At 39.2% G+C, this 22,667-nt stretch overlaps 1 protein-coding gene across 1 annotated transcript in view; it reads left to right on the top strand.

Moving 5' to 3' along the window:
• LOC136009037 (uncharacterized) overlaps positions 1-22,667 on the top strand; it is a 258,826-nt gene that overhangs the window by 73,069 nt on the left and 163,090 nt on the right. The window contains exon 6 of the mRNA XM_065669123.1: positions 8,620-8,699. Within this exon, the coding sequence (XP_065525195.1) occupies positions 8,620-8,654 (35 nt within the window). The 3' untranslated portion in view covers positions 8,655-8,699. The remainder of the gene's footprint in view (positions 1-8,619; positions 8,700-22,667) is intronic.

Genomic DNA, 22,667 nt, shown 5'->3' with positions numbered 1-22,667 from the left:
TTTTTTTTTTTTAAGATTCCCATCAACACTTTTTTTTTTGTTTTGTTTGGGTTTTTTTGTTTGGTTTTTTTTTTTTTTTCGGAGGCTTCCAGTTAATGAAGTTGCACACAGGAAGTAATTCAGATTGTAGAATGGACACAGACAGTATACATATGCATAAGGAGATGCTGTGGGATAGTCAAGACTTCCAAAGTCTCCATGGGGTGGAAATCCCTCAGATGAATGACTCAGGAGGACTCGGTGTAGTTGAGTCACTTTGAGATTGTTACCCTTTGTCAATATTTGCCTGAATAGGCGTTATTACTTGTGTTCTTTATTTTTCATTCATAGGTTGAACTTTACATCACTTTTGAGGTGAAGGAGCTTTTTGTTTAAGTGGTGAACTGAAGCTGCAGGACATCCAAGCAGTGTCTGATATTGCCATCAGGGACATGCTGCAGAATACCTCAGTCCCCTAACCCTCTTAGCAATGGTTTTAAGCTCAGTCTGGGTCTGCGGAAACAAGGATGTATGGAAAAGACAGGGGCCTTGTCCTGTCCTGATGCTGGGATGTAGCTAGGGTCTCCTCTAGGCGAGGAGATGGTGTGAAGCTGAGCTCAGTTAATGACGTAGCTTAGAGCTGACTTGCTAAGGCTGCCTGAGCAGCCAGGATGCAGGCAGCTGAGATCTCACTTATGCTGCTGCTTGACCAAATGACTATGACAGAAGCTGACCAGTCTAGGAAAATTCCTTTTAAATAGTAACTTGCAGTCACTCACCCACTGATTTTATGAAACTGAAACTGAGGAATGGCAGCAGACACTGCAGTGTTACAAGTGGTTCAGAACCTAAGCTGGTTAACTGGGCATTAAACAGCAGTACAAGGGAAAAATCAAGCAAACTTAGTTTTCTTGGCAATAGTTAACCTTGTTTTGTATTTCAGGAGGACCTATGGCTCTGGGAAATATAACTAGAGATTGTCATTGCAAGTCTTACTCGACTCAGTTTCCCAAGACCTCTTTTGCTCAGCCCTGACTCTTAAGTTGGCTCCAGAAACACTGTATCTTACCAAAAATAGTGCAATCTTTGTTGTGAGATTAATGCTATGGACTCTGTGAATGTAAATGACTGTTCTATTTGGGAAGGTCTGCTTATATAAATGCTACATAAATACCTTCAAGCAAATATTAAAAGACGGCGGGAAATTTTGTTTGGTTGGCATTTTTATCAAGTTCAAGAACTGACTTCAGTTGTAGTATAGTGACAAAAAATAAAACATGACATAATTTCCACTAAGAGATTAGAAGATCAGATCAGCTTTGGAAACCAAACTTAAGAACTATCACATTTGCCAGTTTAAAGGTGTTCCATTAATTCAGTGAGCATCTTTACACCAATACATTCAGCAATGAGAAGTCTTACAAATGGAAGCTGTGATGGCCATTACACTAGCAAAAATCAGTTTAGTCTCTGGAGTGATAAGTGTTTCATCAGCCTTTCTGTCCTGCTGCCCTGCCTGAGAGTTGCTGTTGTAAAATCAAGAAAGACCCCCTGATTATTATTTATGCTTAGACATCCTTATGCTGCTGTGATGGTATCAAGAGATGCTTATCTGATGATGCTTGCTAAACTATGGTAATACAATTATGTAATTTCTAGTTCTTCACTGAAGTAACTGATTTTATTGGGGATTAGAATACTATCTTTTTTTAAAACAGGCAATAATTCTCCCTTCTGAATTTGCTACCAACATAATTTAATTAAGCTTATATATTATTATCATTAATATGACTAAAACATTATGTTCTAGAAATACATCCTAAACCTTTTAGAGAAGGTGGTTAAAAGTGAGTAACTATCTAAAGATACATAGACAAAAAATAACAATTACTGTTAGGCATCTTATTTACAGTTGCTTGTGGTGTCCTTTTAGGAACTGAATTTAATGGGTATTTTTCTTACATGTTGTGTGCTTTTCCATTTTTTCTGTATCAAGATAATGGACTCATTAAAAAAAAAAAAGGTGTTTGTTTGTTGTTTTCTTTTTTTTAAAAACCCAGAAACCCAAATCACAAAAGAAACCCAAACCAAACCAATGCACAAAACCCCAAAAACAAGAGTAGAAATGAAGTTGTAACTCTTGTGTTGCTCATGGTCATGGGAATTTTTTCTCAAGTCTAAGTTTTTCAGTTATTTTGTAGTGAATGTTGCAACATCATTGAGTAGTTACTGTTATTCACAGGGTAACCCATATGAGAAAAAAGTCAATGTTTGCATTGTTACTATTTTTTTTGAAAAAAGATTTTTGGCAGTGTAGAATATGCATATGTAATAAACTCTGGAATTTGAGCATAGTGAGAAGGGTAGAAGAGGAAAATGCCTGCATTTTTCATGAGCGTGACTCATAAGGAATATGTTTGCCATGGTTAATATCCAGTAGTTTTTGCCTGCCTGAAATATAGTCTGTGCACAAAACTCCTTCACTGGGCTGATCTCTGGCCTTAACTTGGTTTTGGTTGATTTTGGTTACCTCCACTGTCTTCAGTCAGACACAGCTGCGTTTTGTTTGTATGTCAGTGGTAAATGCTGCCTCGGTGCACTCGGGCTAGATTACCTTGCTGTTCTATGTCTGCAGTGCAGCATGCTCTGTAGAAATGATACCCACAAGGTTTTTCCTCTGCCTCCCAGCACTAGGTTGACTTCAGCTTCAGAGGAGAAGGCAGTGTGAAGACGGTGGGCCTGTCAGCAAAACAGAAAGCTGGCATGCCTTTGGCGAGTCAAATGAGAAAGGAAAATGTGAAAGATACCTGACATCTTAAGCGGCTTTGTTATCTTAGTGGAAGAATGCGGTGCTTGCATGTTTCTATTCTGCCAGTATCTGAGGTATTGGTGCTGGTGCTGGTATTATTTCTGTTCCGTGTCACTGTAGAAATTTGCTAATATGCAAACATCACTACTTATTGGAGACTAAAAGCAAGTTAAGTGTAGAACTAAAACCATCTCATAGTTCAGACAGAAAAGTTAGATAATTAGCTGTTCTTGTCAAGGGACTGTGATTAAAATAGGCCATCTTCATAATAGTGACTAGTTTGCAGGGACTTCCTGAAAGCCACCGGGGATAATGATAATGAAAAGACCAAAATTAAAAAGGAGGGGGGGAGGTGGTGCCATTAGAGCTTATGATGACTTTTGCCAGTGAATAAATTCAGCTTTTAATTTGAGGACTGTAATTTTGGTACTTTGAAAGGAAACATATATTTAGTTTTCTGACTTTGTTTGGCAATGTGAAGATACTAGGTCAGCTGGGTTACTGATGGGGTTCCTTAATATTTCTGTGTAAAGTTCTGGTTTCATTGCTCACATCCTCACTTGTGAGAGCTGTTGGCATGGCTCATCTTCAAAGACCACCCTTATCTGCTTGGGGAACTATTCCTTTGTGGAATTATCACTACTGGGGAAAACCTAGATGAGAAAAAGCATCTGAACGTCATTACTGCATCATTCTTTATAAGGTGATGATAACAACATGCATAGCAATATTAATTAAATCTGAATTTATATTGACATATCTTTTAGGAAAAAAGCTGGTTAGCAAGTAGTACTTAAAAGTAATCTAACTGTATAGTGGTAGGAAAGATCTGTGTAGCTTTGGCAAGCTCCAGCCCCTTCTCCAGCGCCAGTGTGGAGGGGCTCTGTACTCCCTTTGGTCTTTCCTACTGAAATGTTGTCCTCCTCATCCAAAAAACCACCAGCAGGGAAGTCTCCAAAGGCTGAACAGTGTTTGCTGTTTCCTGCATATGGATTCCTTAGTGGATGCCCTATGCCAGTGTGAAAAAGAAATTTTAATCAGTCAAGTCTGACCTGAATCATCTTCTAAGTTGGGTCTCTGTGGGAACACAGTTTTAAGGGCAGTTATGCTAAATGGACTAGTAGGGTAAAATAAACATTGGTACGATATAATTAATTTTTTTTTAGACAGTTGCCACTTATTTAACAATTCTAGTAAAAAGCTGCTTATCCTCTGTTTCAGATAGAGGTTTGCAAGAGTCCCAGTGTGGCTGTAATATTTTCTCCTATATAATGTGCTGCAAATGTCTTTTGAAAATGCTAGCAAGTTGAAAAGTGAACATGTGGGCAAGAATTAAAAGTACTCTGATTTTTCTATGCTAAAACTCTCTTTGCAACCCCCCCCCCCCTTCTAAATTATTTTAATTAAATGAAGCTTTTATGTCTCTTTATTCCTTGATTAGGAGCGCAATGATTTGAAAAATTTAAGGTATTGAGGTCTCAGAAGTGTCAGGGATGCTCAGCTTTTAAAAAACATAAGTAAAAATTTCAGTGCCATACATTCAAAACAAATTGCTGTGAAAGTTTGTGGATATGCAAATATTTCTAATAAATTTAATGGGCCAAACTTTCACGTCATAAAAAAGGTAAAAAATGTACGCATGCATGATCAAGGTGACACAGGTCTCAGAATACATTCTGTATAAAACAGCTATGTGATGCATCTAGGAAGCACTTATCTGCAGCTTGTTGTAAAAAGTGTTGAATCCGAACACTACCTTGGCAGTTTTGTTTCTTAATATTGTGAAAATGATGAAAACCTGCTTCTGAAGTATTTTCTTGAAACCCAGCAAAAGTGGAAGGTCCAGATTTTAGCTTCCAAGTGCAGGCTGTTGCTCACGCTTTAAGTTCTGCCTAGTCATGCATTGTTTCAATAACTTTTTACAGTTGTTGACCTGATGGCTTGATTCTGTTTTGTAGTTTTGTTGTTTTTTTGTTTGTGGCAAACTTTGTATTATGCTTGGACTCTGCATTATGCAGAGTCATAGGGCCTCTGACTTCCCAGCATTCTTCACATTTTTATTGTCATTTACTTACATGGGAGAAAATGGGTTGAGAAGTTGATAACCAAGCTAAAGCAAGAACAGGCTTGTTCTTGGTTCACTTGGTTCTGTTGTAACTGGCTTCAGGTAGATCTTGCAAGGGAGCAAATGACTGTCAAAGGTACTAGGTAACAGAAAAGCTGGGTGGCTGAGGTTGAGGCCAGTTAAGCCTGAGGGGTCTAGGGCTCTTCTAGTGGCAGTTTGTTGGAGGTAAATTTAATGTGGTTTGAAAATTCAGATTTTTTTTTTTTTTTTTTTTTTAAGAACTAGATACTGTTTTATGGCATGGCAGACCTTTAGATTTCCTCCCCCCTCCCCAGTCGTATTTTCTGATATGCTTACATTTTTTTAAGTCTGCTTTTTGATGAGGTGTCTGATTACATGGTTTTATTTCATCCTGTTCTTTGTGTAAGTTGGTGAAATTCAGATTTTCCTGTAGATAAGCATTTGGCCTTTCAGTTGCTTCTGCCATGTGAAGAAATTAATTCCTTCAAGCCAGCGAGTCTGCAGCTCCAGCTGTGACTGTAGATGAATGTTCTTGCAGGGTCATGTACTGCAGCTCTGAACCTAAATAAAAGGATTAACAAGGGTTCACTTGGAGGAAAAATGCTTAATTTCACTATAATAAGTATGAAAACCCATAGGGAAAACCAATAAAGCTTTACTATTAAAATTGTTAACAAATGATTATTCCACCCTGACCCCCCTTCCTGCTGTTATTGTACTTTTGGAACAGTAACAAAGGATGGGATTGACCTAGTTCATGGTAGTACTTTAGTCCCTGGCCCACAAATAATCTTTTTCTTCAAAAATAATTACTAGTCCTGTTAGGAGGCAGTGATCATATTTATGAAGGAAGTGATATTTTCTGTTGCATTTTATGCACTCTTCTTCCCCAAAACTTTGCTTGGTGTGAAGGGAAAAGGGGCATAATGTTAAGAGGTAGTTACACTGGTACTAAGCCTGACAGCCAGCAATACCCAGATGATACATCTCATTGCTCTGGAAGAGCATGTACATTTTCCAAAACAAGCACATGCTGATTTTAATGATTCCTGGCAGAAAGAGAGGATTTCCAGGATGACTCTCTTCAGCTGCATATATAAACCTCATTGTCTTGTCTTCTTTGGCAAGACTGCCCAGAAATTAGAAGAGCAGAGAGGCTAGCAGGGGGCTTCCTCACTCGGTATTATTTCTGTTGGCTGTTGGTGGCTGGGATACCATCCCTTTCCACTCAAGCAAGCAGTGGAAGGGTTAAGATGCTATTCAGGACAATACTCTGATCCTTGAGGGCTCTGCTATCCTTAACAGAGAGTATAAGGAGAGGGTATATGTTTGATTGCAGTGATCTTGACTCTTTCCCCATCATTTTAGGACTGCCAGCCTCAGACAGCACTATTATCTGAGTAGTCAGATACTTTGGGAAGGAAAACTAGCTAAAATTGACAAATGCAACTGCCCTGCTCGGTATAAGAAATCAAACAGGAAAAAAAAATCATCTAATTTTAAGATTAAATCTTGATATTAGCTTTGTCTTTTGCTTTATTTGGGCTTTGGAAGTGGTCAGTGAGTCCTGGTTGATAAGCTGGTGACGCTCTTGAACTCCAGGCTAGAAAACACCAGCCTATCTGAATTGCTTGCCAGAAGCTCCTGGTATTGAAACCAAGGCATATGGAGGCTGGTACATGAACAAGTCTTCTCAATAATGGTCAAAGGTGCTGCTTGAGCATGCTCTCGGTGTCAAGAATAAGGAAGCATTTTTGTTTCTGTCATGTGGTTTTCTGTTCCTTATTTTTACTTCAAAGATTTTGTCCCCTTGAGAAATGTTTGAGTCTGGTATATGTTTGCAAATATATATAACTTATTGAGTTTTAAAATATTATTTAAAATATTTATTTTTTAATAGTTTGCAAAATTATTTCTCAGGCTTTCTTTTGTCAGAAGGCCACTTTTCTTCAGGGAAAGCAAACAAAGCAAAAGTCTATGGACAGCATCGTGCTGTGTTTCAAAAATGTTTTTCATTTGTGACCAGATGAACATCATACCGAACTTTGAATGTTGACCCACTTTTTTTATTTCCCTCCTGTTGTTTTCTTGTTTGCATTCTCATGAATGTGGTTTCAATTTTTCTTCTTCATGATAATTTTATGGACCACCTTCTGAAACTGTAGGGACCACCAGCAGTCCATAGGGATAGCTGAGGACCCACAGTCTGCACAAAATCCCACATAAGTTTTTGTTATTTGTTATAACCTTGCTCTAGCATTCTGAGTCAAATGTTTCTGATGGTCTCTTGTTTACCCCCTAGTGTGGCTTTAATTAGTCATAAGTGGCAAGTATCTTCTAAAGGCAGAAACTAATTGCAGTTAAATAGATTAGGCATGCTCCTTCATCAACTTCATTTTATCATTGGTTGGTATGATTTTTGTGGCTGCCTGTCCAGGTGTGCAGCCAGTGCTTTAGGAGTATTCTCTGCTTTTCCTGCATTTTTCAATGATCTTAAGAAAAAGGTCACCTTTTGCAGAGACTCCAGCTATTCTATGATTCTCTAACTCTATTGGAAGAAACTTGAGGTTTAAAAGCATGTTTTACAGAACCAGTTAGCATGATATTCCTAAGTGGCCTGGTGTTGGTTTAATCTGACTGGAATTTCAGAAAGTTAGTGTTGTAAGGTGAAAATTTTAGACCAAAGCTACTGTGGGTAACAGTACAACTATCAGGTCTTCTCCATTTATATATGTTAGATTTGAGTAATATAATACTTTAATGTGTACAGGGGAGAAAATATGTGAAATGTGTAATTCACAATAAATATGACATCCTTCATAAAGGCAGAACTGTTAGCATACTCCTAAGAAGTACTTTTCCAATGTCCTTGAAAGCACATTTTGCCCATGAAGTTTATGGTGATATGCTCGCAGACATAGGAGTTAATTGCACTACATGAAATCTGAAAGGTTAATTTGCTAGCTTACTGCATAGTTACTCTCTGTTAATCAAGCAGATGCATGCAACATTTGCAGTACATGTTTTTTCCATTTTAGTATTTAATTTAGAAAGAGAGGACTTCACAGAGATACAGCATACCTACTGTAAGTAGTAGGGCCTTTTAATGTACTCATGTTGTGGCTATAAAGTAAAAATGCAGCTTTGAAGAATGTTATATCCAGGATTTTTAAAGTAGTCTTTGTACCTGGACACCTAAGGAATTATGGAGCTTTCCAATGGAAATTGAAAATAGAAGAAAACATATAAGAAAAGGCACGTTTCACATTTTGGATAAGTCTTTCTTTCTATAAAATATGACCATAATTTGGAAATGTGATTTCCTTTCATGTGATAACTGAAAAGTTTCTCTATATATACAGTGTGAAATAATATCAGTAAGTCAATATGTGGATACAACATAGTTGCCAAATCATTAAACCGACTAGGAGTGACTGCTGCTTTTTTGATGCTTCTATTTTTGCATATCATGTTGATTTTCCATCTATAGTTAGTCTTCTTAATAACTGCATTTCTTGTGGTTCTAGTCATGCCATAGATGAATGTACCACAGCTTCATTTGAATTCATGGAGAAAAAATTCTAAATAAAAATTAGATTAAAAAAAGAATCATCTGAACAACAACAGCAAAAATCCTTGCAAGTGCAGCATAAGGCTGAACTCTGAAGTATTATTGTTTTAGTTGTTGTGGATTTGGTGACGTTTGTATTGTGTAACACACTTATAATTCTTTTTGAACATTTAGGAATTCACCAGATCTTTTCGTTATGTGGTTGCTGAAGCTTTATCCTGGGACAGCAGTAATGATTGATGAACACCCTTCAGGTAAGAAGTCAGATGTATGCCATTTGGTATGGTTGTTCATTAACTTTCCCCACATTGTTTTGGTTAAGCTTCAATAGTAGCATCAAAACTCACTGAATATAAAATATAAATCTCTCATCTACATGAATGTTTACATATGTCTCTCTGTAAATCACTGTGAGCAGGTTTTTGGTTTTTCTCCTAGATTTGGTAATTCTGACAACAGATGACATTGCACGTTAAATTGTGTTTTAATGATCAAAAGATTATTGCAAAATATGGTCTGTCATTTCTAATTCTTCCATCAGCCCACCTGCTCCTGCAGGAATTAATTCCATCTACTATAGGTTATACCAGATTGGAGCATCTATTCCATCAGGCTTTACATCTCTAAGCCGCACTTGGCTTGTTACAAAATTTTTGAGGTTTGCCCCTTAGTAAACTTTTTACTAGTTAGTCTGCTAATACTTTGGTAAAATATCTCCATGAAGAGGAAAGCAAAACGAGGTTTTTATGTATTTGTAGTGAATTCCAAGCTCTAGCTGTCCAGTGCAGTCTGTTCTGCCTCTTGTGATCCACTTTTATTCACTCAGATTTTGTGCTTGGATTTGTAGTGGTCATGACTAATCTGACACATGTTTTGCTGCATCTCCATGTGTCTTGGATTTTTAAATAGGGACCTCATAAGATTAATTTTTCTAAATAAATCCATTTCTAGCAAACATATCTATGTAATGCAAGTACAGTAAAAAGAGAATGTATGGCAGTCAATGGGTGTTTCTTTGCGCAAAGCAGCAAATCCCCATCCTCAGTCATCTTGCGTGATGTTGATGAGCTATGATTATTATTATTACATAATTATACTATGTAATCGATTAGGATGGTGGGAACAAACAAGCTGCTGCTATTGTAGCCTTTACTCTTGGCACTGTATAAAAGCATTTCCTTAACTTCTTTTTGAATTTCATTTCACATTAGCTGTTACAACTGTAAGGCCTAAATATACGGACAATTTCAGCATTTCTTGAGTGGTTTAAGTAACTCTTTCTTTGAGGCTGGGCCAGTTCAGGATGTAGTTGTCAAGTTGTTGATACCCTTGGAAGTTAATCCAAGCTTGTTAAAGCCTACACAAATGCAAGCAAAGGTTGGTCTTGATTCAATTCTTGCTCTGTTGCAAGCTTCCTGGGAAATTATGAGCAAAGTTTTTAGTCCCCATATTAGTGGAATATAAGTGCCTACATGCCTGTGTACTTGCATTTCTAGTAGAGAAGATAGTGTGTCCAGAGCGCTTTTTTTGCAAAGCTTTGATATAGAATCATAGAATAGTTAGGGTTGGAAAGGACCTTAAGATCATCTAGTTCCAACCCCCTTGCCATGGGCAGGCCCTGGGCTACATTGAGCTTTCGGTGCACACATCTTCTAGTGCTGGTAAAGTAAAGCTGTTAGGCAGTCAGTGCTCAGAAGTGAAGGTGGGTACTGGTTCTGTGGCTCTCTCACTGCTGGTGTCTTTGTAATGTATAGGTTTGAGGCAGCTGCTTGGACCTGTCTTGCTTTTCTTTTTGAGCTCCTTTCCCCTTTTTTAATAATAATTTGGGGGTTGTGTGGCCTTTATGTTCTGTACCTCCTTGAGTTCCACAAACAAACAGAGAAGATGCTCCATCTCCTGAGCTGTGAGGCAGTCATCCTGGTCATTTTTTTTTCCTGACAAAATTCAAGATTGAGTGGAAGAAACCATTGTAAATTTCTACTATCCTGGGGACACACACTTAATGGGCTGATCCTCCTATCAGCACATTAAAGTATAGGGCCATTAATCAGAATTGAACGATATTTTTTTCTTGTTTTCTTTTGTACATTTAAAACATTGTTTTCATGTTCACAGAAACTTCAGATAGGTTAAAGAGGAAAAAAGTAACTATCCAATAGTGCCTTTGCAGCTAAATCATTGCACTGAGGACCTGAGTGCATACATCCCAGCTAATGTGTCAAAGCTATGGAAGGAAGTGTGAATATTGCATAAATCCTCCTGTCTTCTTAGGTGGAGTCACAGAAATACACTATGCATTATATATGATGTTAACTATTGTGGTAGGATTGCCAAGCTTGAAAAAGGTATGGCTTTGCTGAAGGTGAGCCCCATTGAAAAGATAAAATTTGATACTGATACTGTGAAAGTACAAAGTACTACACTTTTTAAGCATAAAGGCTTTTAAAATTCTGTAAAAGCAAGCAGAACCAAAACCAACTTTCGGCTAAAATCTGAAAGCTAGTTAAAGGAGAGTAATTTCATTATACTGATTCTCCTTCTTGGGAAAGAATATTTGGGAGACAGGATTTATGCAGCTGGGTAAGATTGATTCATTTTTGCTCTCCATTTTCCTTCTTCTTTAGAAGACATAATAATCTTGGACATGCTATCTGCTCCTGATTACAGAGTCAACTTAATGTTGTACACTTATTTCTATCCCATCTGTCCTCATTTTTCCTTCTGCATTTATATTTGGGACAGAAGGTAATAAGGCAGCTCTTTAGAAAGGATTGCCTTGATATGCAAGGCTTCAGGTGAATGCTTAAGAGATAAAAGGCAAGTTGAATGTAGCATATCATTTAAGGCTTTTTCAGTTGAAGATGATTCCACTGTGTTTGTTCTGATGACTCATGGAAAAGCATGTAAAAGGACATCAAGTCAGCTTTCTCACTAGAAAAAACTATTGAGCACCTTTTTCCCCAGGTCCCCAGAAAAAAGGCAAAGTTGTGTGTTTTTTCCCTGGATACTTTCTGGGAGGCTGTTGGACACCGAACTTGCTTGTGGTACAAAATGTCCTGCTATTTAATGGACAAGCAAGATGAGGAACCTCAAATGAAACAGCTTTGCAATACTAGAACTGTAACTGAACTGTTTGCTCACTGTTTCAAGCCTTCAGAGAGGGGGGGTGGTGGGGAGAAGGGCAAACCTGCTGCTTTGCTTGCTCGTGCAGGAAGGAGTGGCTGAGAAAAATGTGTTGAGTGTTTGAAAGTGAGTTGCCCAGTTTGATTAGACTAAAGAGAATAAGGTTTATCCACAGATCATCTGGATGCATGTGAGTATATGGAGGTGGATTGTTTCGTGCCAGAGACTTGTATAAAATTGAAAAAACAGAGCAGGCTTTTTTTTTTTTTCTGTAGCAGGATATAAGTAGATTGTAAACTTTGGCAGGACTCTCAACATCTGAATGCTTCTTGAAACTCTGGCAGTGTTTTTGTAAAACTGATTCTGGAACTGGAATAAGTGAGAGAGTTTTCTGTATTCTTCCTCATGTTAATTAGGTGACACAGTAAGTTTTATATTTGTCCAGAAAGAGGTCAAAGCTAACAAGTACTGGAGAATGGAGGAGCCAAACAAGGATAAGTAACGAGCCAATTTCTCAAACTGGCAACAACATACCGAGAGTTTGGAAAAAGTATGCTTGCAGGCTTCCTTTATTATTATAACCTCTTGAACAGAATAATCCAGTCCAAAGAGCTATAAACGCTTTCCAATAGAGAAGTTTATGACCTAGTTTCTGACTGAAACACAGTATCACAGTGTGTTGAAAACTTAAATGAAGATGCTGGTGGCAGTGCCTCTGGTGTGTTGTATTAGGAACTCGGATACTTAGGCATTCCTGCTCTTTGCAAATACTTGTTAATTGGAGTCAAGTGGACTGAACTTGAAACATGGGGTTTTTTTTGCAGGAGACACAGACATTTAAATGCCTGGGTTGGCATGGAGAATTTTCATAGGGTGTCTGAGTTTTTTAGCACAGCACTTTTTGGAAAAATAATTGTTCTACAATTATTTTAACAGGAACTCAGCAATTTTAGGATGCCTTTCTAGATCTTGTGTTCCTTTAGAACAGTAAAGTGAAGAAAAAAAGTGCATTTAGTCTGTTCACAATTATAAATCTCTTGGAGAGAGGCATGGATAAGTTTGATTAAGCTTCATTTGGTCTATAGCCTTCCTATGAGGAGCAGGGCAAAGAGTTGAGGGGGAATGTGCTGGGAAGGAGTGGCAGCAAAAAAGTTGACCCTCTGAATTGAAAAGCAAATTCTCTGAAATTGGATAAGCATTTCTCCTTGTTTCTGTAAACCCTTGCAGGAGGCATCAGAACAGGTCACATTTCAATTAGCTGCCCTGGTGAGAGGCTGGCTGGCATGACATTTCTGTGACGGGGAGAAAGCAACACAGAAGTAAACTAGATAGCTGTTACAAGTTGGTGGATTCAGTTTTTGCTCCCTTTTACTGTTTTTCCTGTAATTCACTGATGCTGATGAAAGCAAGGCAGCTGCACTGATATCCATCACCTGCGGCTGTGACCAACACCATCTATTCCTTTCTTATTCCTCTTCAAGGACATAGAGAGTGATTTTTTGAAAGCACAGACCATTCATGTCTCAGCCAAGAAGAATTTCTGAATGCTGTTGAAATACCTGAAATAAGACTTGGTTAGCATAGCAGGAGCTATAGCTAAAATTCTTGCAGTGTTTCAGTTATAATTCCTTTATTATTCCAGTTGCTTATAACTTCCTGAAATGCTCACGTCTCAAGTTGAAATTTTCCAGACTTGATCTTGGCCTGACAGTGACCTTTCTTCCTTTTTCTTCTTTGTTTCTCTTTTCTCTGCGGTATTAAGTGAATATGGCTTGGGCGTTTCATTTATAATGAGAAGAAAATAGTAGAAAAATACACTTCAGCTATTACTTTAAAACCCTGAGACTGAATAGCTCAAGTGTTGCAGCTGCTGGAAAAATGGTGGTGAAAATCATCAGAAGTGCTTCTTGAATCTTACCAGAGCATGTTGGAAGGGACACTCAAAGGGCCATGAACTTCAGGTCTTAAATTCTAACGTTCTCCCTATCATGCACATATATTACACTCTTTCATAGTTATCACATGCAGTTATTTTGGCCTTATCAGTGATCAGCTGAATTGAAGCCGTAATAGGTGAAAGAACAGATCTGTTTTTCCCTCTTTGCCATGGCCCTGGCAAGGCACTGCTCATAATTCAGGAACAGAGTAGCACAGCTGGCAAGTGCTGTGCTGGGGTGTGCAGTGGGAACAAGCTTGTCCCACAGTTCAGGTTGTAAACGTTGAAGTTGCCAAAAACTCTTCTCCTAAGAAAGCATTTAAACAAAACACAAATTTTAAATAAATTTTCTGACCAGCTCTATTCAAGGTGTAGTCTACAGTAGTTTAAACCAGAATGCAATTGTCTTAGGGGATGGGATTTATTCCTGGGATGGAATGGGTAGAATAAATTGTGAAGAGCTTTCGTTTGGATTAATGCTGTTATGTCAATTAACTTACATAAAGACTATTGATGATGGTGGTGATGTTGCCAAAGACCAGGTTGTGGGGTTTTACTTCTAGACTCATAAGATCTATTTCAAGAGAGAGAGTCATGTGCTTGCCTGATGGCTTGCACACAGGCATGCTTTGCCTAAAGACTGTAGTTTTTGAGAAGGACAATCACTGTGAGTGTTTCTATAAAACATTGTAAGAAAAATCATTTCTAGAATTGTTTTCTCTTGGGTTCTTCTGTTCCATGAGAAATATCAATTCATGAATCATCTTTGTTTCTGTTATTAAATGGATGTGTCTTCCCATTGATGAAGACAAGTGTCTGACTCTGAAAGCTGCGGGGCAGCAGCAGACAGAAGAGAAGAACAGAACTGCCAGCAGATCTGGCAGAGGTTGCCATTGTTCTCCCATTTTGTTCCACTGCCCTTTAACAGGTTTTAAGTGAATTCCCAAACCTTGAACTTCCTGTGTAACATCACAACTCTCCTACCTTCTAGAGGGCTGTAGAAACTTTCTTCATTGCCTGTCATAACTTGCTATGGTCACTTGCAAGATCGTCCCTTGCAGTAGCTCTTTAGTGCTGTTCAGACACTGCCGCAACAGTACTGGTAGTTGGAGGGTAAAAAGTGCCTGTGGCATAAGCCCATCTTTTCATATTGCTGGAGAATACTTATTTCTTGTTGATGAATAGTACTATATATATATATATATATATATATATATATATATATATAGTTTTCTTGAGATTTAAGGATCTCAGGATTTAAGATTTAGTCAATAAGTGCAGAAGTCCCGTCACAACCATTTTCACCTCTAAAAATTAATCAGGATATATCTGCTGTATCACAGAGTGGACCCTACTGTCTTAAAGTTGCATTGATCTGTCATAAAAAGCAGAGTCAAATACCAGGACTTTAAAGAAAATTGTTCCATATTGCCAGTTTATAACTTCAGAACAAGAGGGACCGTTTTCACTAAATCAGCCATGAGATTTCAGTCTGACTTGCTGTTTTCTCAATGGGAATCTTGTCAAGTATGGCATCCTTCTGACCTGTCCCTAAGTGAGTCACAAACTTCATAATAGTGACAAGGACATCTGTTCATGAGATTTCTGGGGCCTGTTTTCCAGGGAACCCCTGGATTCTGAATTCTTTCAGGCTTCCCTATACATGATAAGTTACTAAAATGGAATTGCTTGGAACAGGTATAATAAACTTCAGATTCAGAAATTAAAATATAGCCTCATCCTTAAAGCTAACCTTGTCTCTCCTGATGGGAAAGAACAATGAACGTTTTGGTACTGGCAGCAGTGGTAATAAGTACATGCAGTCAATGTGCAAGAAGTTTTTGGTGACATGAACTAATCAGAATTTCCTTGAAAATGACAAACTTATTTTTCTGTGATGCTTTCCTTGTCATTTCAGTCTGTCACTGAAGTTACTGGTTTAGGTTGGCTCTCTTCCGTGCTGTCATTGGGCTTACACTTTCAGTTAAATTTTTAAATGTCAATTTTTTTGAATGATAAGCATCTATTTCCATCACAGATATTTAAATGAAGGCTCAGTTGTTGGAGTATCCAGAAATTATTGTTTAGAGACTTTTTGACCAACCTGCCTAAACTCTACACTTGAATGGGTGTGTTTTTTCAAGGTTACAGCTAGATGTCGGTGATTCTGTCAGATATTTAGGGTGGATTTGTAATAGGAGCACGGAACTAATTTTATCTGATCGATTTTATGTTCAATGCTTTCTGGATTGGTTTTTCATTGTAATCTGCACTTTCACTATAATTATTCTGCCATCCAGAATGGGCTTTGGTGTTAGAAAGTTTAGTCTCAAAAGTCTGTCTGTCTTGGGGTATTTAAAAACTGACTGGTCATCCTTTAACGTGTTGAAACAAGTTTAATGTGGAGAGATAGTTTTTGTTGGTTGGTTTGTTTCTTTTTCCATTCCTCCCCTTCCCCCCCCCCCCCCCCCCCCCAGTTATTTTATTATTAGTCTATGTTGATGAGTACATCAGAAGAATTCAACTTTACTCCTGAAATGACAATCAGCTAATCACCCTTGCTTTGTCACTTTCCCAGCCCCCGTGTGCCTCCTCTTATATATGTGCTCTGTATGCTAACAAGATATACCAGACACCTAACCCAGTATAGGCAGAAAAAACTCCCTGAGATTGCTGAAGGAAGTTCCATGCAGTAAATTAATGGTTTTTTTTGAAGACTGCTGCTGTTCTCCTGAAGGAGGGCTCAGAATAGCACTCTCTTGGTGTCAGGATAATTGTGTGAATGCTCCCAGGGTGTCTCACCTCCCTCCCCCACCTTCCCAGGGCTCTTCAAAGTAACTGTAATCCTCCTGGCTCCTGTTTCCTCCACCAGAAAAACACATCATCTTACTTAGCTTGGAAAACATCCTGCTTTGCAGATGTGCTCTGTCCCAGGGAGGATGGCTCTCTCCCAGGCTGAGTGCTCCTTGGGTTAGCTAAGTGGTGGTGTCTCTTCTCAGCCCTCTTGGAAATGATTAATTATGGTTATGTTGCTGCTCTGTATGCAGTTGGGGTGGTTTCTTTTAGTTTGGGGGTCAGTGTAGGAGGGCCGTGTAGCTGTGTACATTAAGTACATGTAGTGATTCATAGGTTTAGTTTATATGTCAGCTGAAAATTCCACTTGAAAGTTTACACTTGCTTTGGGATGCTTACAACTCACAAGTTTTTAAATACTTTTTTTGGGGGTCACAAGTAGCATGTAGACTCTGTTGCAGGGAGAGGCTAAGCTGAGGTGGAAATACTTGTATTTTGCAAGGAAGCAAAGAGTATGGTGGCATATTTCTGCTGTGCAGATAACTGGGGATCTGTTGGAAGTGAGGGAGGAGGTTGCACTCTTATGTGTCACTGCCCTGAGTGGGCTGATTGGAAAAGCTGAGCCTCTGCTGTGTGCCCCAGTGCTGATAAGAGTTGTATTTAGCTGATGGGGAAATGAATTAGAAAACATTCAGGGTCTCTGTGAAAAGTAACAGTATGTTTGTGACCTCGGAAAAGCAGTGTAGGGCTGCCCAGTCAGGAAATCTTCAGGCATGGAGGCACCAATTAGACGTCTGACCTGGGGAAACTGGCAGCCTGGAAACGAAGGAGTTTTGCCATGATCAAAGCTGGACTGAGCAGGAATATAATTTCATTAGTAGGCTTGAGCTGCTTTCATCTGATGGAGATGGTGCCTGCTTGGCTCGTGCTGGCACCCAGCCTCGCTGTACTTTTCCCAGGAAGTATCGGTGTAAGAGACTTCTGTGTGCAATTCAATTGCTCTGGCTAGACCACCCTTGGGTAGGCAGATTACAGTCAGTCAAAGCTGTACTGGTGGCAGTGCTGTATCTCGGCCATCTGTAGGTTCAGATATGCTGGAGATTAGGCCTGTTTCAAGCTGTCTCTTTCATGGCCATACCCTTCGTCTGATCTCAATCATTAAGAGATTAGGTTTCTTGAAATATCAGCATTTGTCACCCCCCAGCTGGAGCAAACCACTTAGTCCACAGATGCTGGAAGGCTTGAATAGGTTTTCAGTGTGAAAGAAATGATGAGTTCCTAAGATGTATAATTTATATGGAAGAATAGTCTTTCACCTGCAGAGTGTTGGTAAATGCCTTTTTTTGTACTGTGGTCAAGGGCATGCACTGATAAGCTGGTTGAAAAAGGAGTGCAGTGAGAGTAGGTATTTCTTCTAGGGAATGAATATGATAAAAATAGGAATATGCATCGGAGCTGGAATACTGACTTCTTAATGTTTCCTGAATGCACACTGGTTTAAAACTCTCTTCTTATTTTCTATGGGGACCATGTTGCAGGTTTTGTGCCCTCTATTTTTCAAAATAGAGCCTTCATCAGAAGGAAAAGTTGAGTACTTACTACTTGAAGATCTATTAAAAAATCCCTAAATGGCAGGTGAAGTGGGGAGTTTTTCATTCACATGCTGTACTTTCTGAGGAAGAGTCTGAAAACAAGCAAAAATTTGTTTTTTTTTTTTTTGATGCTTTGGCAATCAGGGATTTGGCCAGCTCTTTGGGAAAGGACTACAGAACATAGTGCACATGCTTTCCTTTATTTGGAGGGGACCTCTGCCCAGCTTAATTGGTTTGTGTTGGCAAACACTGAATTTCAGTAGATAAACTCTGTAATGTTTTGCTACCATAAAGAAAAAAGGCCAAGCTCTGGGTCCTATATGTGAAACCATTTTCCAGACTTGTGGGCATCAGTCCACTGCAGTGCTGGTATGATTTTATGGTCCAAGCCAAGGTCTAGACCTGGATGTGTTGGAACCTGTAAAGCAACGTTGCAAGCATTCTTGGTAAAGCTTAGTGTGGGCTGAACATGTGTGTGACTTGTTTATTAGGGAAATGTCTGATAATCTTAGACTTGCATTGAATAGCTGACACAGTCTGGTTAACCTTTTGTTTTTCCTGTTTTGTCAGTTTTTATTGAAAAATTTCCCCAAAATACCTTTTTTTTTTTTTTTTAATAGAGACTGTTCATAAGGAACACTGTAATATATACTCTGAGTGCATTCTACTGTTTACTCATAGATTCATAGAATGGTTTTGGTTGGGATAGACCTTTAAAGATCACCTAGTCCAAGCTCCCTGCCATGGGCAGAGTCACCTTTCACTAGATCAGGTTGCTCAAAGCCCTGACCAACTTGAACACTTTCATTGGACAAAAACTAGGCTGGATTAGGGGCTTTGGATATTGTCCTGGGTTTACCAGGAGCCGTTTTGCTCCTTCTTAGTAACTGGTGCAAGCTCTGTGTTTTGACTTCCAGCCTGGGCAGAGAGCTGATAACACCGATTGTTTTTAATTGTTGCTAAGTAATATTTATTCTGGCCAAGGGCTTTCTGAGCCTCATGCTCTGCCGGGGACGAGGGGAGGCCGGGAGGAAGCAGAGACAGGACACCTGACCCAAACTAGCCAAAGAGGTATTCCATACCGCAGCACGTCATGCCCAGGGAGGTAACTGGGAGTTACCCGGAAGAGCACACTCTCTCTTTGGGGGGGTCGAACTCATTCGGCGGTGGTATCCTATTCTCTTCTCTTGTTATTTTCTCTTATCAACATTACCATTGGTGGCAGCAGTAGTGGTCTGTGTTATACCTTAGTTACTGGGCTGTTCTTATCTCAACCCGTGGGAGTTACATTCTCCTGATTCTCCTCCCCATCCCTCCGGGAGTGGGGAGGGTCGGGGGGGGGGGGGGGGGGGGTGAGTGGACCAGCTGTGTGGATCGGTTTAAACCATGACAAGTATTCTTTGCCTCAAGGTAATAAGAAAGTAATTTGTATTATTGCACACAGTTCTCAGTATTATTAAAATGAAGATAGTATCTCCCACATAAATGATGGTAGGATGACATGAAGATTTTTTTTTATCTATAGGTTGTGTTATTTTCACCAGTTAACATGCAAAAGTACATTTTTTCTCTTAGAAGAATTTTTAGCCACATTGTACTCTCTCAAATCCAGAGGTGCGATCAGCAGGTTCTGCTGATTTCTCTGCAATGAGCTCAAATTCCTGCTTATACTACGGAGGAGACTGATCCATACCTGTATGGAAGTATACATTTTATTCTTATTTTCAGCATCTACAACTTTCAATACTCATAGAATCATAGAACAGTTAAGGTTGGAAAGGACCTCAAGATCAGCTAGCTCCAACCCCCCTGCCATGGGCAGGGACACCTCACACTAAACCATCTTGCCCAAGGCTATATCCAACCTGGCCTTGAGTACTGCCAAGGATGGAGCATTCACAACCTCCCTGGGCAACCGATTCCAGTGCCTCACCACTCTAACAGGAAAGAATTTCCTCCTTATATCCAAGCTAAACTTCCCCTGTTTAAGTTTTAACCCATTACCCCTTGTCCTATTACTACAGTCCCTGACGAAGAATCCCTCCCCAGCATTCCTATAGCAGCCTTCCAGTACCTGAAGGGGGCCTATGAGGTCTCCGCACAGCCTCCTCTTCTCCAGGCTGAACAGCCCCAACTTTTGCAGCCTGACTTCATATGGGAGGTGCTCCAGTCCCCTGAGCATCCTCATGGCCCTCCTCTGGACTTGTTCCAGCAGTTCCATGTATTACTACTTTAAATACACTATTTTTTTTTAATCTGCAAATCTTCCCACATAATTTACTCTAAGTTTTAAGACAGCTGTGATTGCCTTTTCCTGCTCGCAGCTGTTCGCTTTCTTAAAATTCAGACTGAGTGAAGCAGTTGGTCTAGGCATTGTTGGTTTAATTCAAGGGAAACTTGCTGCTCGCTGATCTTTATGTTAACCATAGACAGTGTGTATGTACACACATACCTTTAGTATGTGATACATACATTTAGAAATGACTTACTTGTGTGGCTTGGTTTAAGAAGGCAAGGAGGAGAACCAGCCTGTTTTTTTTCAGGAAGATCTCACTAAATGCAATTATATAAAACTCTAGTTCCACGAGCAGCTTGCATCTGGCTGCTTGGGAATGTAACTCAGCAGTTAAGCCAAGCAAAGCAGGGAATGGATTGCAGCAGTTAACAATTTTATTTTTTGCACTTGAAATTCCCCTTGCTTAGCTTTACAAGTGGCCTGGAAACTTAAAACTTGCTCTAGAAGGGGTGATCTCCAAACCTTGTTGTCTGACGTGGATTCTTGCATTTAAAGAATAACTGTTATCAAGTCTCTGAAATTCAACCCATAAATTAGGAAGCTGGGATTCTCTGGGGATGCGGGTACAGGACTCTGCAGTATGAACTGGGTTCTTGGCAGGGTTGCTTTTTGTGCATTTGCACAGGAGGGATGGAGATGCAAGGAATTTAACCCCAAACAAATAATTCTTTTTGAGAAGAATGTTTATTGAGGTTGGCTTTAACATAGCATAGAAGGAGAAGTGCACTGATATTTAAGTACAGCATTGGCTTGAATGAGGTATTGTGTAGTTTGTCTTCCGTTTGTAAGGTTGTTCTTGATGTGCTATGTGTTGCTGCAGCCAAGGTCAGATGCAGGTCATGGGACGTGTGTGTGTACAGACCATCTATAGTAGTATATAACAGAAGCAGCTGAGAGGTATAGAGTTTTGCCACTCATGATTTGAAACACCACTAGGCTTAAAAAAAAGTGCACATTTTCTCATATCATTGGCTGTTCAAGTGTGTAATGGATATTCTTAACTGCAGCAGGAAAGCATATACAGTAATTAAAATAGAGCAGAAGAATTAGTCAAATTTGGCACAAATTACTGAGAAAGTGTCTGCTTTAGCGGCAGATATAAATGAAGCACTAGCCAAAATTACTTTCAAAGGTTTTAATTACATCTGTTTTAATTTAGGATGTAAAATGCAGGATATTATTTTTTAATATGAATTTAATTCATGTTTAATCTGCAGATTGCAATATTGTTCCAGTAGGAATTATATACTTGGGAGTGGGATAATTGAAAACTTCCTTTTTGAGCTGTTTGTAGTGTGTTGCAGGGCATGTTGTCCAGAACCGCTTCTTCTCTGTGTACATGCAACTGGCGGTGACCTATCATTTAGCAAAAATACCCCCCTACAACACTCTTGATTTTAATGGAAGTGCATTATTTTACAAGTTATTCATACTGCAGATATGTAAGCCAGTCGTCAAAATGTAGTATCTTTTCTATAGTCCTTCTTTAATTTTTTCCTAGATGTGCATGCAGTAAGCCTGGAGGCTAGTACTGCTCAAAGTATTCTAAAACTGACTGCTCGTAAATGAGGAAAAATAACGTGCTTGACCTAGTCAATGTTTTTTCTCTAGTTAATGCCTCCTGAATAAGAAAAAGGCCTTGTGTGTGCATGCATGTGTTAGTTAACATGTTCTGTACAGTTTGATGGCTGTGGGAGTAATTCGCCAATAAAGAGTGAGTTCAAAATGCTCCCTGTGAGAATGCAAGATATGGGTGAGGGAGGGACTGGTGGTCTTGGAAACCTGGCTGCTCATAGAAAGGATTTTGAGTGCCATTTGAAAGATTAGAGCTGCTGTATAAATCAGCAGGTTCAAACGACCTAGATCTGAACGATTTGGGAAGATTATCTGAATTAATTTCAAATGCTAGTGACCACTGTATTGAATGAACTGTGAAACATTGAGTTGGGCAAGAGAAGCAAGAAGAAAAGGTCATCTCCTATCCTCCCACTCAAACAGACAGAGGAAGGGCAACCAGGAACTGCTGCTCAGTGAGCCTTGGTTTTAGTCCTTGTGTAAACACATACACTGGTGAAAAAAGTTACAGGTTTAAAAATAGAAACTGTGTATGTAACAGAAACATGAGTTAGAAATTATGTATGTGGGGTAACAATCGTGGGTCTTAAATAGCTCACTTACATAAACGTGGAAATTGGGCCATACAAATTGACAAGACTTTCTTTGTTGAAATTATATTATTGGTAGTAATAGGAGACTGCAATTCGTATAATGTGATTTGTTTTCTGTGGGAGTAGCATAGAATATTTTTTTGTGAGAACTCACTTAATACCATTTTAATGGACTAGTCTGCAAAAGTTGGCACACTGAGTGAAATTGAAAACTGACAAAAAGAAGAAACTCCCTCTCAGATCCAGAAACAGATGGCAGTAACAATATACAAGGTTAGGGAGTGTCATCAAATGGGCATTGTAGTGGCTTTTCC

This window comes from Lathamus discolor, chromosome 2, assembly GCF_037157495.1.
Source record: "Lathamus discolor isolate bLatDis1 chromosome 2, bLatDis1.hap1, whole genome shotgun sequence".
Taxonomy (NCBI): domain Eukaryota; kingdom Metazoa; phylum Chordata; class Aves; order Psittaciformes; family Psittacidae; genus Lathamus; species Lathamus discolor.
This window is presented reverse-complemented; position numbering and strand designations above follow the sequence as displayed.